This window comes from Thermothelomyces heterothallicus, assembly GCF_042370625.1.
Source record: "Thermothelomyces heterothallicus CBS 202.75 unplaced genomic scaffold P884_scaffold_45, whole genome shotgun sequence".
Taxonomy (NCBI): domain Eukaryota; kingdom Fungi; phylum Ascomycota; class Sordariomycetes; order Sordariales; family Chaetomiaceae; genus Thermothelomyces; species Thermothelomyces heterothallicus.
The window spans coordinates 130,050-144,484 of NW_027192606.1; the positions used below are offsets into that span (position 1 = coordinate 130,050).

A 14,435-nucleotide genomic window follows, 5' to 3' on the forward strand; every position below is an offset into this window, starting at 1 on the left:
AGCGAGAGCTCCCCGCCCTAGTCTATCATCAGCAGCAGTTCTACCAAAACCACTTAAGTATGTACTGTTCTGTTATCTGTATTATTCGAACCATGTCGTCCCCATAAGCCGATCCTCTCCTTCAGCCTCAGCTCTTCTGGCGAGAAATTATTGAATTCTGGTTGGAAGCATATGTGGATAAAGCGGCAGCCCTCTCCGAGCTCTTTCGCAACTGTGGCATAATACATCCATGACCGCGGAACGGCATCCATACCAGCGTAGTATACTTTCTCAAGAATTTCTGCTCTCTCAAACGGGCTTGCTTTAAAACATGTTAGAATGTTACAAGAGGTCCCAGCAGCTTGTGAGCAGAAGGTTCATGCACGCCGCCTATTGTGTTCGCCGCCATCGTTCGTGTTCTTCGAGTTCGCGGCCTTGCCGAAAGAGAACAGAGGAGACAATGACTCACCCGAACCTCCATACGAAAAACCACCTGAGCCAAAGATTCCTCTGCCAGTAGTGCCACTCCCAGTTATCCCGGTGGTATTCCCATCCTGCGCCCTATTGGTGGTGCCACCGAACAACGTAGACGTAGGCGCAGGCCCTGCGGAAGTGGTGCTGTTGCCAAATATGGTTTGGCTATGTGAAGAAGAGGTCTGTCTAGGCGGGGCACCGAGCACATAGGGTGTTGAGCTACCTTCTTGAATTTTGTTGGCGAACGTTTGGGGAAACGACGTCGGCGGAGGCTGCGGCGTTGGATTCTGAAGAGAGATACTAGCCAGTTGCTGGCTGGGGGAAGTTGATGCCAGAGGCGATAGGGAATTTCTACCTCGGGTGGGTGTCGGTGATGGCGTGACTGTTCCTGTAGCCATTGATCAATTAGTTGTCTCTTATTGGATGAAATCTAACCATGTGGATGGACCAACTTGGAGGTGCTTGTCCGGGTGCAGCACCAGAAGAAGGACGCGCCGAAGCGGAAAGTCGCCCTGGCAGGAGAAGACTCAAGTCAGGATCTGCTATGCCTAAACAACCATGATATAATAGCAGTCATCATCGACTAACCAGGCAGTTCTCTTCTTTCGTGCTTTTGGCATTTGCGAAGTCCTTCTCTCAGAATCTTGACCTCGTCTTCGAGTCTCCGTCTCTGGATTTGAACTTCCTCGGATTCCGAAGCGAGCTCCTCTAGGGCGTCGGCCGACATTCCATCGACTTTCATCGGCGTCAGGATTGTCGGGATGTCACGGACGAGACAACTCTCGGCTGCTAGGTTGATAACATTGTCGACGAAGGTTCGGAGCGACATCTTATTGTTTGAAGAGTCAAAACACCTTCGTCTAGCCACTTACGTCCTGAACCAGTCTCGAACTTACCTCGTAGTATGCGGTCATCAAGTTGATTACCTTTTCGGTGCCGAACTCATCCATTTCAGGATCCTCCAAGTCGCGAAACGTCTGAAGAATTCTGTCTTGACTTAGACGATAACCCTGATTGAACTCATTGTTCTCCTGCAGCTGCCTCGTGATGCGAACAGCGAGCCGTTCGTCAGTCCTCCTACGCATTCTTGACAAGAATTCTGCCTCGAGCGGAGGCCCATAGCCATTGATATAGGGAAGTAGAAGTTCGCGCAGTTTGCCACTGAGCTCCTCCTCCTTCCTCTCAAAGAATGGATCCACGTAACGGTTGAGGATGGCTTCTTGTGTCTTCTCATCTGCCCCGATAACGTGAATAAAGGCCCGGTCCACGAATTCCTGAGTGACTCTCAAAACATGCTTGAGGTGCTTCCAGGCAATGTCTTGCCAAGGCTCCGACTGATCTCTGAAGAGTTGTAGGGCGAGATCCACGTTGGCTTCTCCAGGAAATTCCCTGCCATGGTTGAAGCATGCCAGAGACTGCAGCTCTGCTTTGAGCGCGGACTCGTCTTTCGTCTCGGGATCTGGTATGCCATATTCCTCGATGAGATCCCGTAGGTACTCGGGAACCTCATCCGAATCATCACTGGCATCATTTTTGTCCTCCCACCGAATCTTGTACCGTCCGCCTTTAGTTGTCATGATCGCATGGAAAGCGCGGTTACTGTTTCGTATCACTGCGCGCAGCTTTGTCTCGCTCTGCCCAATGCCCCCGAAGAATCTGATGTTGTTGCTGTACCGTCCCTCGATGGCATCGTGTGCTAACCGCTGGTACTCGTGGGCAACGCCGAGAAGATACGAGCGCTGCTCCTCAGTACTAGATCTCGCTTTGCCGAGCCGGTCCAACTCTTCCTGGCGTGTCCTCAAATTGGTCCTGATGTCTTGAATGAGGCCGGGCAGGCTCGCCCTGATGTGGTCGAGAAGAACCTTGCTGAGTCTCTTCCGCAAGCTTTCGACGCCTCTGTTCGCAGGGCTGATGGAGCTCCAGGGCCCAGTTGCAAAAAATCGCTCCTCGACCGCGTCTCGATCCTCCGTTCCCGAGGCTCGCTCCTGTTCGGAACTATTTCGCAACACATACCATCCGAGGGCAAGGTTGTGCATGTTTTCGCGGCCCTTGGCAAGGTCAAGGTACTTTCGCTCGTTGGCCGATCCGGAACCGGCCAGATCTGGCTTGGTGATGACTCCGATTGTCCGCTTCCTCTCCGGGTCGTGCTTCTTGGCTTCCTGCAGAACCTTCTGGTTCGCCAGCTGATTGTTTGTCGCCACGACGGCTAGAATGATGCTCTTATCTTGGCTCATGTAGCTCTCAATGAGTTGGTCGACAATCTGCTTGCCTTCCAAGTCCTGGTCCGTCGTCTCGCTGTGGAAGATTCCGGGGAGGTCGACGAGGGTAAGGGGATATACGTCGGGTTTGGCAATCTCGACGCGCAGGATATCCCTGGAGAACTTCTTGGCCCCATCCTCGCGAATGCCCATCAGCTCCTTCGCATCCCTGATGATGTCCGGAAGTGCATCTTCGTCGAAGGTGGACCTCTGAAATGGTTGGCGTGCACTACCGCCGTGCGCCGTGGATGCTGCATGGTCTGCGAATTGGATGCTAACGTTGACGGCTACCTCGTTCGCACGCCGGAGAATAAGCTCGGTGGCGAAGCGGGTGCACAAGTCGCCGTCGACGGGAAATCGTACGCGGGAAATGGCCTCGAGAACGGAGCTCTTGCCCGACGACTGGTCGCCGACGACAATGATTTGGGGCAGGTCGACGAGATCACCAACATGGATCTCCCTGAGACTGTCAATGGTGTCAAGCAGAGCTCGTGAATCGGCACTGTTTAGCTGGGCCAAGAAGTCGGCGTCGAGAACGACTTCCGGCGTTGAGGAATCTGAAGCCGGTTCCATTGTTGTTCAGTTAGGGATGCTGTCTTAAGAAAGAGGATTTGATGAATTGATCAAAACAAACCGGTGATCGCCGGAGTCAAGTGGTCAATCTGAAGGTAAGTCTTTAATACCGTAATGTACATATATATATACATACCTTTATCCTACTATGAGTAATTAAGATGGTCGAAGCATCCCCGTCGAATTCATTTCCGGCGCCGCAACCCTGCATGGTACTCTCCAGCACCTGCCTCGGGTGATTATGCACGCACAGACTTCTATCACCAACATGCGTTTCGGGTGAGCCACGGCGCTTAGCTGCCCGCGGACTGCAGAACGCGGTCGGTGACCGTATGTGGCAAGTTGGGTGCGAAACTGGTTGCGTTCCGTTTTGTTCTGCTAAATTGGGGATGAACTCCAGAAAACACAGGAGATCAGGTGCCCGAACTGGAGGGAAAGTCAGGCATAACCCCCCGCCCCTTCCCCAATCCACAGCCGAACAATCCGCCGAGGTAATTAAAGGTAGTTAGACCGCACTGCTTCGAATGGAGAGACAAGAGCCAAGAACACGTTCCCCGGTCTCTGCAGTCTCGTCAGCAGAAATGCCGAGAGATTGGGAAAGCGGTGCCTTGTTTGATTAACTACCTCCTCCGTTCGTAGCAAACCGGCAATGTTGATCTTCATCCTGTCGGCATAACTAACTAGCGGGATCCAAGGAATTGGGCGTCCTTGAGCTGTTTGCGGAGAGCTGCGCTGCTCGGCTGTGAGGGCCTCTAATTAACCATTTCACAATCTGCCTCGCGGCTTCTCGCTGCGTGAAGCGCCGGATGAAATTTCGCTTTGTAATTAATGCCAGTCTTTGTTAAGCGGCTGTGATGGGCGACGTGCTGGTATGGTAACTTTATTAGGTGCTGAGGACTACCAACCCTGACGAGAGCCGGGGACGATAATGAGCGCGAGGGGTCCATTCTATCAATTATGTCTTGTAATGATGCAGCTGTGCCGGGGAGCCAGAACTGGATGGCAGTGTGATAAAAATGGGTTCCTAAGTAGGTACCTTGCCTAAACAGCGGAAACAACTGCTTTCTCTAAGCAACTAATCAACGTAATTTACATCTTCCCCGTTTATGATGTCGTTCAAACTTCTATTTCGATTGCATATTAGAGCCAAAGTCTCAGGCCCCTCTGTAGAGATGAGATCGCAGTGGGCGCCTCCGAGCCCCCAACTCCCAGTCACATCAGCATCACGCTTGATATACTCTCCTGGAGTGGTCTGAAGTCAGCTTCGGCGTGAGATGGTGGATGGCGTTGCCCTAGATACGATGACAGCAATTCGCCACTGCTCGAGGGACCATTCCCTCTAGGGGCTTTTTTTGTTAAAACGTTGGTTCTTGTTGCGTCCCCAGCAGCCCCCTTCTCCCTTTCTCTTCTTCCCGAGGATGTGATTAGGTACAGGTGGTGTTGATCTTGGGGCGTGCTAGTTCGTCATGCTTCCATTTGACTGGCTCCCTCCTGGTCTTAGTTCCTGGTCTCGACACCTCGACGAGTGTTCAGGGAGCTCGGGCATCGCGGATTAATTATCATTGTAGGGCGAAATGATAATCAGGCCGTCATGGTGTGAGCTGGTCAAAACTGCTGTTCCACCTCAGCACCGAATTTGGGAAGTGCTCATATCCCCATCTGCGGCTTGCACATCAACGCTCTTGAAACTCATAAGGCTTCCGCGACAGCGACTTTTAGCTGGAACGACGACTGTCCTCATGCGAGTTCCGCGCGGCGTAACGGATATGTTCTGCGAGCTCATAAGTCAATAGAAAACAAGGGAAAAAATCAAGGAACTAGCAATTTCTGATTCATGCGATAGCTCAGAAGTTCGAGGAGGGGGTTAGTAATTAATAATAATTAATACCTGGTAGGCGCCGCGGAGGATTTGGAGTAATCAAGCGAAGGAAAGTTGTGAAGAGGAATCCATCGCGTTCCAGGAAGAAGGAGGTAAGCAAGGTTACTCCATCATGCTCTTGCCTTTAGAAGTGGAATTGCAGGTTAGGGTGGGGGAGAGGGGATGCAGAGTGAGGATGGCTCGGAAAATCCAACGCTCGGAAAATCCAACGAGCGGGGGAAGTGATGGATGATGGATGAGGTTGCGACGGAGCCAAAAATTTCTGGTGGCGGCACAGCATGGCTCTTGCTTCCCTCGCGTTGGGTCAACGGATTCTGGAGAGCATCCTTACACTTATCCCTAATGGCACAAGAAAATTTAGCAACAGCGTTAACAGTAACAGCAGGACTGGGATTTGCCTCCTGAGCGGTCGTTAATTACCTTAATTGCATTGACAAATATTTGATCTAATCAATACAATCCTTGTCCCCTATTTTTGCTCTCTTTGTCTTTCTTCTTTTCTCCTTGTTTTCCAGAAAATAATCTCAGAATAAACAAGGAGGACACACAAAGACATGTCCCCGGCAGTCTTCCAGATCGTCTCGGACCTGCACCTCGAGACGCAGGCGTCATACGAGTACAACTTCAAGCAGACGGCGCCGAACCTAGCCCTGCTGGGGGACATTGGTCAGGTGGCAGATGACGGGTTGTTTACCTTCCTCGAGAAACAGCTGCGCCGGTACTGGAACGTCTTCTTCCTCCTGGGCAACCACGAGCCGACATCGGGCAGCTGGCCGTCGGCGCGGCGGCGGGTGCGCGCGTTCGCGGAGCGCATGGAGCGCCTCCGGGAGCGCTCCACCATCGGCCGCTTCGTCTTCCTCGACCGGACGCGCCACGACCTCGACGGCGGGCTGACGGTGCTCGGGTGCACCCTCTTCTCGCGCGTGCTGCCGGACCAGGCCGCCGCGGTGGCCGGCCGCCTGGTCGACTTCCGCAAGATCACCGGCTGGACGGTCGAGGACCACGTCGACGCCCACCTGGCGGACCTGCGCTGGCTCAACGAGCAGGTCGAGGCCATCGCGCGGGCCGAGCCCGGCCGGCAGATCGTCGTCTTCACCCACCACAGCCCGACGGCCGACGAGCGCGCGACGGACCCGCGCCACCGCGACAGCCCCGTCGCCTCGGGCTTCGCCACCGACCTCGGCCGCGAGCCCTGCTGGACCAGCCCGGCCGTGGTCCTGTGGGCCTTCGGCCACACCCACTTCTGCTGCGACTTCGTCGACGAGCACGGCAAGCGCGTCGTCGCCAACCAGCGCGGGTACGCCCTCGCGCGCGAGAGCGCCTTCGACGCCGCCAAGACCTTCGTGGTCGGCAGGGCCGAGGCGGCCTCGGGTGCGTCGAGCATGCTGCTCTTCTGATAACTATACCTGAATCGTTGCCAAGAAGACGAGGGTTAAATTATCTTGCGGTAATTATTTTTCGCCCGATAATTACAGATGCAGTCGGTGGCTGACAGTGATCAATCGTGGAGCAGTGTTGCGTCTTTCGCAGCGAAAAATGGGCCCTGATAAAGATCTAATTTTCATTCCTGAAATAAGTTGTTTCCTCCTTTTCAAAAAAAAAATCGCTAGAGGAATGTGCAGATCATGTTGTCTTACAAAAAGAGATGGCAATACAATGATGGCAATATAATAAGTAATTAACTTAAATTATACTTCACCCCGGGAGCAGTCGTTCCGCAGCTTTCATTCTCTGCAAATAAAGCTGCTGGCACTGGAATTCTCCTAGGTTCTCTGTGTTGATTCCTTGCAGCCGGTCAGCGTGAAAGAGGCGGTACTCCGGTGGGAGCTGCTCTTGAAAGCCTGGCTCCTTGACCGCGTCGATGTACAGGTAGATGTAGCCGATGTAGACGGCGATGCGCAAGCGCAGGTCCGATTCTTGCTCCTCCAGGCTCAGCCATTTCGCAATCAGGGCGGTGAGGAGCTGTGGGAGGGTCGGGAACCAGTCGGTCATGTCCTGGGCGGTGGCGGGAAGCTCGTGGAACCACTCGCGGGCGGCGAGCAGAATGACACCGGTATCCGGGATGGACTCGTCGTGCTTATTATCTGCTGTTATTGCCCGGGGCGGAAAGTACAGATTCTCGAATTGGCGGATGTTGCGAAGAGCGAAGCTCAGCTGCCCTCGCCGGTATCCCGCGCCGATCAAGACCTGGGCCGCCGCGTCCACGTCCGGGACGAGTAGGAACAGATCAAAAACCAAGGTAGGAACACCGTGGCGCGAAAGCGCGTCCTCCAGCCAGACAGCAGCAGGTATCCCGGCCTTGTAGAGGAGCTCGCAAGCTGCGTAACGAGGGGGCAACACGGCCTCCGAGCCATCCCCGTTTCCATTCAGCGAGGGCTGTCTCTCTCCGTCCGGAGGCGTCGCCTCTGGGCGCTCTCCGCCCTTCCGGCGCGAGGAGCGGTTCCCCATGATGATGATGACTATAACGGGACCGGCCGAGCTTCAAACGAAGTAATAATGGATGTCGTCGTGCGTCAGCCAAGAGACCTGAGAAGTGGGAAGAAATGACGGGGAGGCGCCGTCCAAGTGTGTTCTGGAGCATGCAGACACGAGCGTAATAAAAGGGATCATTGCTTGCCTTCCTCTTGTTTGGTTTCTAAATATGGACTCGACAGGCCGGTTGGAGACGTGAGCAGGTCCCCCGGTCAGTGGCGATCATACACTAGGAATCTGGTGTAGTTAGTGGACCGGGCCCCACTATTTAGGGTTCCCGGCCGCACCAGGGTTCAGCCACCCAACATCTTCCCTGCAGGGTGGCCCTGGTCAGCCTCTTCCTTCCTCCTCCATCGACCTCCATCCCACATCGGGGAATGGAAGATCCCCACCTTAGCTTGGCGATGGGAACCGTGCAGGATTCATTCGTCGTTCTACCAGTCGCATGGTGCGCGTGGCACGGGTGGCACACTGCAGTATTAACCCTTTGGCCCAGATCTAAGCTACCTTACCTTACCCAGGCTAATAATGACTACTCCGTAATGGTCGCGGTTGAGTCGGCTAGCGAGTTTCAGCCTGCAAGCTGAATGAAGCTCAACCGAGGAGATAAGCACTGACGACGAAAGGACCACGGAACTAGTTGCACATATATTAATTTATGTAAGGTACCCTATTTAGGTTGATCGGGCTCATGGTGATGGGGGAACCATACGCGGCAGCTGGCAAGCTGAACTACTATGATAAGGTACCTCATGTAATTACCTTGGTTCCGCACCCACCTTCGTCGACTGTGGGGACCACATTTCTCCTTCGCTTATTCCTTTCCAATTCCGAAACACCCAAAGCCTTCACCAGGGTAATAATTAATCAAGGGACGTTCTCCATGACGGATCCCCCTGATCATCGGCCCGGCCTGCCCAAGACCTCTCATCCATGATAATGCGGCTCAGCTTTCGAAAGTAGGTAGGTAGAACCGGAGTCCGCCTGGCCCCCCCAAAAAAGACCTCCCCTGTAGACTTTCCGATCCTAAACAGATAAGGTCGCGGCACACGGGGTCAGAAAAGCCATGGTATGTACAGTACATTCCTGCTTAGCGTAGTGAGATTCCTTCATTGACCCGTGCTCAGGATTCCCAGTACTCTGGCTCGAGAACAGAATCCTCCTATAACGCACCCTGGTCACCCGAAGACATTCATGATGCACCAACTGAATCACAAACTCGGATCCATCTCCCTCGTGTAATTCGTCCATTCAGAGGCCCATAGGATGAGGCGGCCGCCAGAGCACAGGATGGGTAGGTAATACGCCGCCCGCCGCCTCAGTCTTAGTCGTGTGGCCATCAAGAACGACCGTCCGCAGCCGCAACAGGCGTGATAGAACCGGCTGAGACGACCTTGTCCCCGTCGTCAGCATCCTGTCGTCTGGGGCTCTGTTTCGGCATCACCACCAACCAGAGGAACAGGTGGGCGTCGAACACGGTGGCGTCACTGACGTCTTCAGACAACGGGAGGGCAGCTTTTGTATAAATGACTGTCTGCTCGACCAGCTTCTGCCACTTCACTCGACCATCATCTTCATCGCCTCTCATCCTTTCCAGCGCAGAGTTCCAACTCCCAATCAGCCTTCATCACCTAATTACAGCTTCGGCAACGTCTATTTCTTCTGCGTCCAGAGTACCTACAGTCTATTACTACCTGACGGTGCGCATGCCTTTCCCGTTGCTTTCGACCGTGGCTATCTGTCCCTAGGCTGCTAACCGGACCAGAACATGGCCCCCTGTGTTTGCTGTCTTCCAAGAAGACCTTGTCGCGAACATGCTCAGCAAATCGAGCTCCCTGCCCGTCCCACCCAGGCAAGCAATCGGAACCAACCCCCCAGGGCGCCTGTTCCTGCTAGGCAACAGCAGCCCACAATGCCAAGGATAAGCCACAAGAAGTTTGCACACGACGAAATAGCGGCTGTGACCCGGTTGATAGATTTTGTTCTCAAGGATAAAAACAGAATTCGATACGCCTTTATTGGTGGTATCGCTATGCACATGCTGGGTTCCAAGCGCGCCACGGCAGACATCGACATCATGGTGCCTAATGGTAAGGCCGCCACGGTTGCTGAGCAACTGAACCAATACAACCCAAGGGCCTTCCGCATCGAAAAAAAACAAAGAGGAGGGTATAGGGTCGCCTACATCGGGGAGGAGGGTGAGCAGAACTCTCACAACGTGGACATCCTGGAGCCCTGCCAGATCGAGGGCATCAACGACATCTTGAAGGACGACAGTCAATTGCAGAGAATCGAGAAGGACTACTCAGCCACGATTTTCATCCCGGAGGTGCTCTTGGAACTGAAACGCATATCGTGGAGAGGGCGTGGGAATGAGGAGAAAAAACTCAACGATAAGCAGGACATGGAGTTCCTTCAAGCTTGCATCGCGAAGAAGGAGCAGGAGAAGGGGAAGAATGCGGGTCGCCGTTGATCAGGTAGCTACGTCCCGACGGCTGGTTCATCTGCGAGCACAAGGAGCGGAACGCAATTACTCATGGTCGGCTCCGTCGTCGGGGACGAGAAGGAGGCAGTGGTAGCAGGCCTGCGAGCAACGATAACGTCCGACTTTCCTGTTGAGAGTCGGCTCGAGCGGAAGATCAGAAGGGGGAGGGAGAAAAGCTGGAGCAAGAACAGCACTGGTCGCCGGATCGACCTGGTCGTCACAAGTTGACAGACAGACACTCGTTTGTGCATTTATCGGATCATCAGCAATCAGATAGCAATCGAGTTCGCGGAACGCTAGCCGTTTCGCCTTTGACCATGTCATCGAGCGTCGTGGACATTCGTGACAAGCGGTCTCAAGCCGCAAACCGATCAGCTTAGGGACGGGCCTAATAGGTGACTGACTTCTTGTTCAAGGAATCAAAGAAAGGTAATCAATTAATTAATCAACTGGGGTAATAGATTGTCGACCGAGAAAGATACCGTACCAGAGACGAGTATTTAATAATTAATGACTACAGCCGTAACCGACCGAGGGCGATTATCTATCACGTTACCCTCAGGCGTCACCTCAGTCACACCTGGTTGAATAATTAGGTACCTAGTCAGTTGGGGCTAATTAAGGTACCTATTATCTTTTCAGCTTCGTCCCTAACCCCCCCCCCCCTGGGGGCGGCCCCTTTCACCCCCAATATCCTCTACAGTGAAAGATAACTAATACATCTAAAACATTCAAATGATTACCCCATCATACATATTATCACCAAGGCGCGACCGGATTCAAGGGAGACACGTTTTGACTTGAATTTCATTCGTCACCATTATATTCATGCAGTTATTAATACTCGAGCATAAAACCGCCCTTTAGAAATTATAACAACCCCCTCGATAAAGCGGATCGATTCGAAATCAAAAGAAAAAGTCAGTTAGATGCTCGCGCTGCCGCCGCAGGGCCCCGAGTGGAGGTGGGCGTGGCCGTGGGAGCCGGTGCTGCGCTTGAGCATGCGGGCGCGGTGGGCGTCCCAGCGCCTCTTCTTGCCGTCGACGCGGGGCAGGCCGTCGAAGCTGAGGGCGTAGGTGGCGACCGAGTCGGCGATGGCCTTGGTGTTGAGCAGGAAGGCGTCGAGGGCGAGGTTGTCGACGGTGTCGCCGGCCTGGTGGTAGTTGACGTCGTAGGCGACGCCGGCCCGGCCGCCGAACAGCTCGGCCTCCTCCTCCGTCTTGAGCACCTCGGCGCCCGTGAACAGGCCGCCCGACGGGATGCCGTTCTCGATGAAGGCGGCGTAGTCGGACCGGCCCGAGAACTCGGTCGGCACCGAGGGCGTGTGCTTGCGCTTGAAGAAGTTCTCAAAGTTGCGCTCGATCACGTCGGAGCCGGCCGGGCCCGTCAGGTTGAAGGCGTTGCCGTCGCCGTCGTAGATGCCGTAGATGTAGTTGGGGCTGGCAATCTGTGAGCAGGCGGTGTTAATAGTTAAGGTATTGATTAATTAATATAATTATAGTTTGTCTGCCCGTCCGTCTTTGACTTCTTACCATGTCAAAGTTGAGGTAGGCGCGGATCTTGGACAGTTCGGCCGCCGAGCTGTTGATCGACTTGATGTAGGCGTACGAGCCGAGCAGGCCGTACTCCTCCGCGCTCCAGAAGGCGAAGCGGACCGCGTTCTTGACGCGGAACTTGGTCAGGGCCTTGGCAACGGTGAGCATGCCGATGGTGCCGGAGCCATCATCACTGCGGTTGTTAATTAGCAAACCCATTCGCACGAACTAGACGAAAAGGAGAGAAAATTGAAAAAGAAAAAGAAAAAGAAGAAGAAAAAAAAAGGGGGGGGGAGCACTCACTTGATGCCCGGGCCGGCAGGGACCGAGTCGGTGTGGCCGCCGAGGACGAGCACGTTGCTGTGGTCACCCTCTTTGGTCTCGGCAATGACGTTGTAGGTGACGCGCTCCTCGACGAGGGCGTCGATCTTGAGGGTGGCGGTGACGGGGCCCCCGGCGAGCTTGGCCAGCAGGGCCTCGCCGGCCTCGAGGGTGATGCCCAGGACCGGGGCGTAGTCCAGGAAGGGCTGGCCCAGGGTGCCCGAGAGCTTGCCCTCGGCGTTGTTGTAGATGATGGCGGCGACGGCGCCGGCGGCCTTGGCGTTGACCGACTTCTGGCTGAAGGTGCAGGTGCCGCGCTTGATCAGGGCGATGTTGCCGGCCACCTCGGCCGGGTAGTCGGCGGCGTCGCAGCCCACGTTGGCCACGACGACGACCGGCTTGTCGGTGGCCGAGCCGCTCGGGGTGTAGGTCAGCGTCTCGGCCTCAATGTCCTCGCCGTCGACGGTGAGCGAGCCGGTGCCGGACGAGAAGATCTCCTTGAAGGGCTGCTTGGTCACCTTGTAGTAGTCGAGGGCCTTGAGCGTGTAGTAGAGGAAGTCGACGGTGGCATTGTGGCCGCTGCTGCCGAAGGCGCGGTGGCCCCCGTGGGCCGTAGCAATGTCCTGGAGCTCCTGGGAGCCAGCGAGCAGGTCCTCCTTCTTGATCAGGGACTGCAGCTTCTCCGACGACACCAGGGGCCGCTGTGAGTCACAGCCGAGTCCTGACGAGCCGCCGTGGCCGCCGGCAGTGGCCAATGCCGGGAGGGCGAAGGCGAGGAGGGAAGCGGCGGGGGTCCTCATGCTGAATCCGCGACGACAGCTGGGTTTTGCCGGGTTTTGGGGAATCGAGGGTTGGGTTTGAGGGCAAGAAGTGGAGCAGGGACCTGGCGAAGAGAGGGAAGAGAGGGGAGAAGATGGGAGAAAGAGAGAGGGTAACTAATATATAATTAATCTGTGTTATCTATCATACGCTGTCAACAATAATGTTTGTCATGTTCCTAAGGTCTCCGTCGGCTCTCCCCTTTTTTTTTTTCCTTTGTGCTGCCTCCGACCCCGGTTCAGCCTACGCTTTCGCCCCGGACTCACGGCTGATCCATGAGGATGGATAACAGACCATTGGCCGCGCAGGCCATCGCGTAGATTGGCGTTGGTGCAGACGGGTGCAACGGCCGGTTGCGCAATTTCAGGCTTCTGTGCCCGCCTTCTGGAAACGAATTAATCACGGGCGCGCACGCCACTCGGCAGCAAACAATGGCGTCTGGGCAAGCGTCCCGTTGCGGCAGCTGCTGCCGTGCTCGGCCGAGCAACTGCCCTGTCCAGTTGTGGCCAGCGGTCGCCGAGCCCGGGCGAGTCCCGCCGCTAAGTCCAGACCGGCAGGTCCCTACCGGTGCTCTGCTTGCTTGGAGCGCGCGCCGTGTTCATAGCCTGCGGGGTTGGCATGGGGTCTAACAGCACAACCACGGCTTGGCCCTGCCGGAACCTCAAAGCTAAAGTGCCCAATTGCCCAATCGCATCCTAGCACCTCCCTCCTCGGTATCGGTGTGCCGGGGCTAAGATAACTCAAAATCTCAAAGACCCAATTCGTGGAATGGCGCAACTCCAAGGAAATGATGCCACTGCTGCCCGCATGCGACCACCACCGCCTGCTTGACTCGGGACAGTTCCGCCTGGTCGCACACACTCGCACCATTGCATACAGGGTTGTACTCATCAGGTCAGGCAATTTTTTTAAAATATTTAACGTCCGTATCGCTTCTCTGCGCGATGAGCAATTTTGCAGGCGGCATGTCCGAGAGGTAGGAGATGATAAGATCGAGTTAGCTTGATTAATTAGTTGTTTTGAGTAGGTAAAGCTCACAGACTAATTATCTCTCGCGCTGGTATCCCTCCTCACCTTCAAGGGTTGTACCTCAAGATAGGTCTGTACTACAGATCTCTCTGCATGTGCGAGTTCCTGCATAGGCCGCAGATCGGTCCGCTGCCTCCGGGTCGCTGCTCGCAGTGGTGGGAGTCTCCTACGTTGCTCTCTGTGTCCTCTGTTCAGGGAGGAACGCTAAAGAGGCGGTATTCCGGTAACGGCCATGACGTGCCTTAATACCACCCTAGTGTACAGTCCCAGTTGCCGCTGTCAACCCGTTCATCGTAGACCTTCGTAATGCACCCATTGATAGGAAGCCGGAGTATCCTGGCTCTGGCAGGCAGTGCAAAGTTAGTAGCGCTAATATGGCGTGAAATACCTTACGATTCAGATGGCCGGGGCCTGTCACTTGCAGTGCTTTACATCAAGGCTTGTTACCGAACGTCAGGCCGTCCGGTGGTGGATACCTGATTCTAAACTTGCAGCGGAACCTTCGGAGCCTCGGTTGGCAGTTCGAACCAGGAAAGAACAAAAGAGCACCCATGATTAGGGTGCAACTGTGCAAGAAGCTAAATGTAATTAATTAGGGGCCTTCGGGGCTT

The 14,435-nt window shown here is 54.9% G+C and overlaps 5 protein-coding genes across 5 annotated transcripts; 2 read left to right on the forward strand and 3 right to left on the reverse strand.

Annotated features, from left to right (window-relative positions):
• Window positions 1–356: 356 nt before the first annotated feature.
• P884DRAFT_212829 (P-loop containing nucleoside triphosphate hydrolase protein) lies at window positions 357–3,284 on the reverse strand (the record flags this gene model as incomplete). Its single annotated transcript, XM_069439175.1, has 4 exons — window positions 357–841; window positions 906–965; window positions 1,042–1,282; window positions 1,350–3,284. 4 exons carry the CDS (start codon window positions 3,282–3,284, stop codon window positions 357–359), a joined length of 2,721 nt encoding a protein of 906 aa, XP_069293329.1.
• A 2,192-nt stretch (window positions 3,285–5,476) lies between these two features.
• Window positions 5,477–6,826, forward strand: P884DRAFT_233076 (uncharacterized protein). Its single transcript, XM_069439869.1, has 2 exons — window positions 5,477–6,610; window positions 6,677–6,826. Exon 1 carries the CDS (start codon window positions 5,718–5,720, stop codon window positions 6,558–6,560), a length of 843 nt encoding a protein of 280 aa, XP_069293330.1. The 5' UTR covers window positions 5,477–5,717; the 3' UTR covers window positions 6,561–6,610; window positions 6,677–6,826.
• Window positions 6,827–6,857: 31 nt separating this feature from the next.
• P884DRAFT_265426 (uncharacterized protein) lies at window positions 6,858–7,796 on the reverse strand (the record flags this gene model as incomplete). The annotated part of the gene is made up of 1 exon (XM_069441940.1): window positions 6,858–7,796. Exon 1 carries the CDS (start codon window positions 7,609–7,611, stop codon window positions 6,859–6,861), a length of 753 nt encoding a protein of 250 aa, XP_069293331.1. The 5' UTR covers window positions 7,612–7,796.
• A 1,338-nt stretch (window positions 7,797–9,134) lies between these two features.
• P884DRAFT_295369 (uncharacterized protein) lies at window positions 9,135–10,405 on the forward strand. Its single transcript, XM_069444329.1, has 2 exons — window positions 9,135–9,335; window positions 9,401–10,405. The coding sequence occupies exons 1-2, from the start codon at window positions 9,162–9,164 to the stop codon at window positions 10,106–10,108; spliced, it is 882 nt and encodes a 293-aa protein (XP_069293332.1). The 5' UTR covers window positions 9,135–9,161; the 3' UTR covers window positions 10,109–10,405.
• Window positions 10,406–11,042: 637 nt separating this feature from the next.
• Window positions 11,043–13,008, reverse strand: P884DRAFT_288294 (peptidase; the record flags this gene model as incomplete). Its single annotated transcript, XM_069443934.1, has 3 exons — window positions 11,959–13,008; window positions 11,653–11,848; window positions 11,043–11,567 (listed from the first exon to the last, which is right to left on the reverse strand). Exons 1-3 carry the CDS (start codon window positions 12,774–12,776, stop codon window positions 11,046–11,048), a joined length of 1,536 nt encoding a protein of 511 aa, XP_069293333.1. The 5' UTR covers window positions 12,777–13,008.
• Between the last annotated feature and the right edge of the window lie 1,427 nt (window positions 13,009–14,435).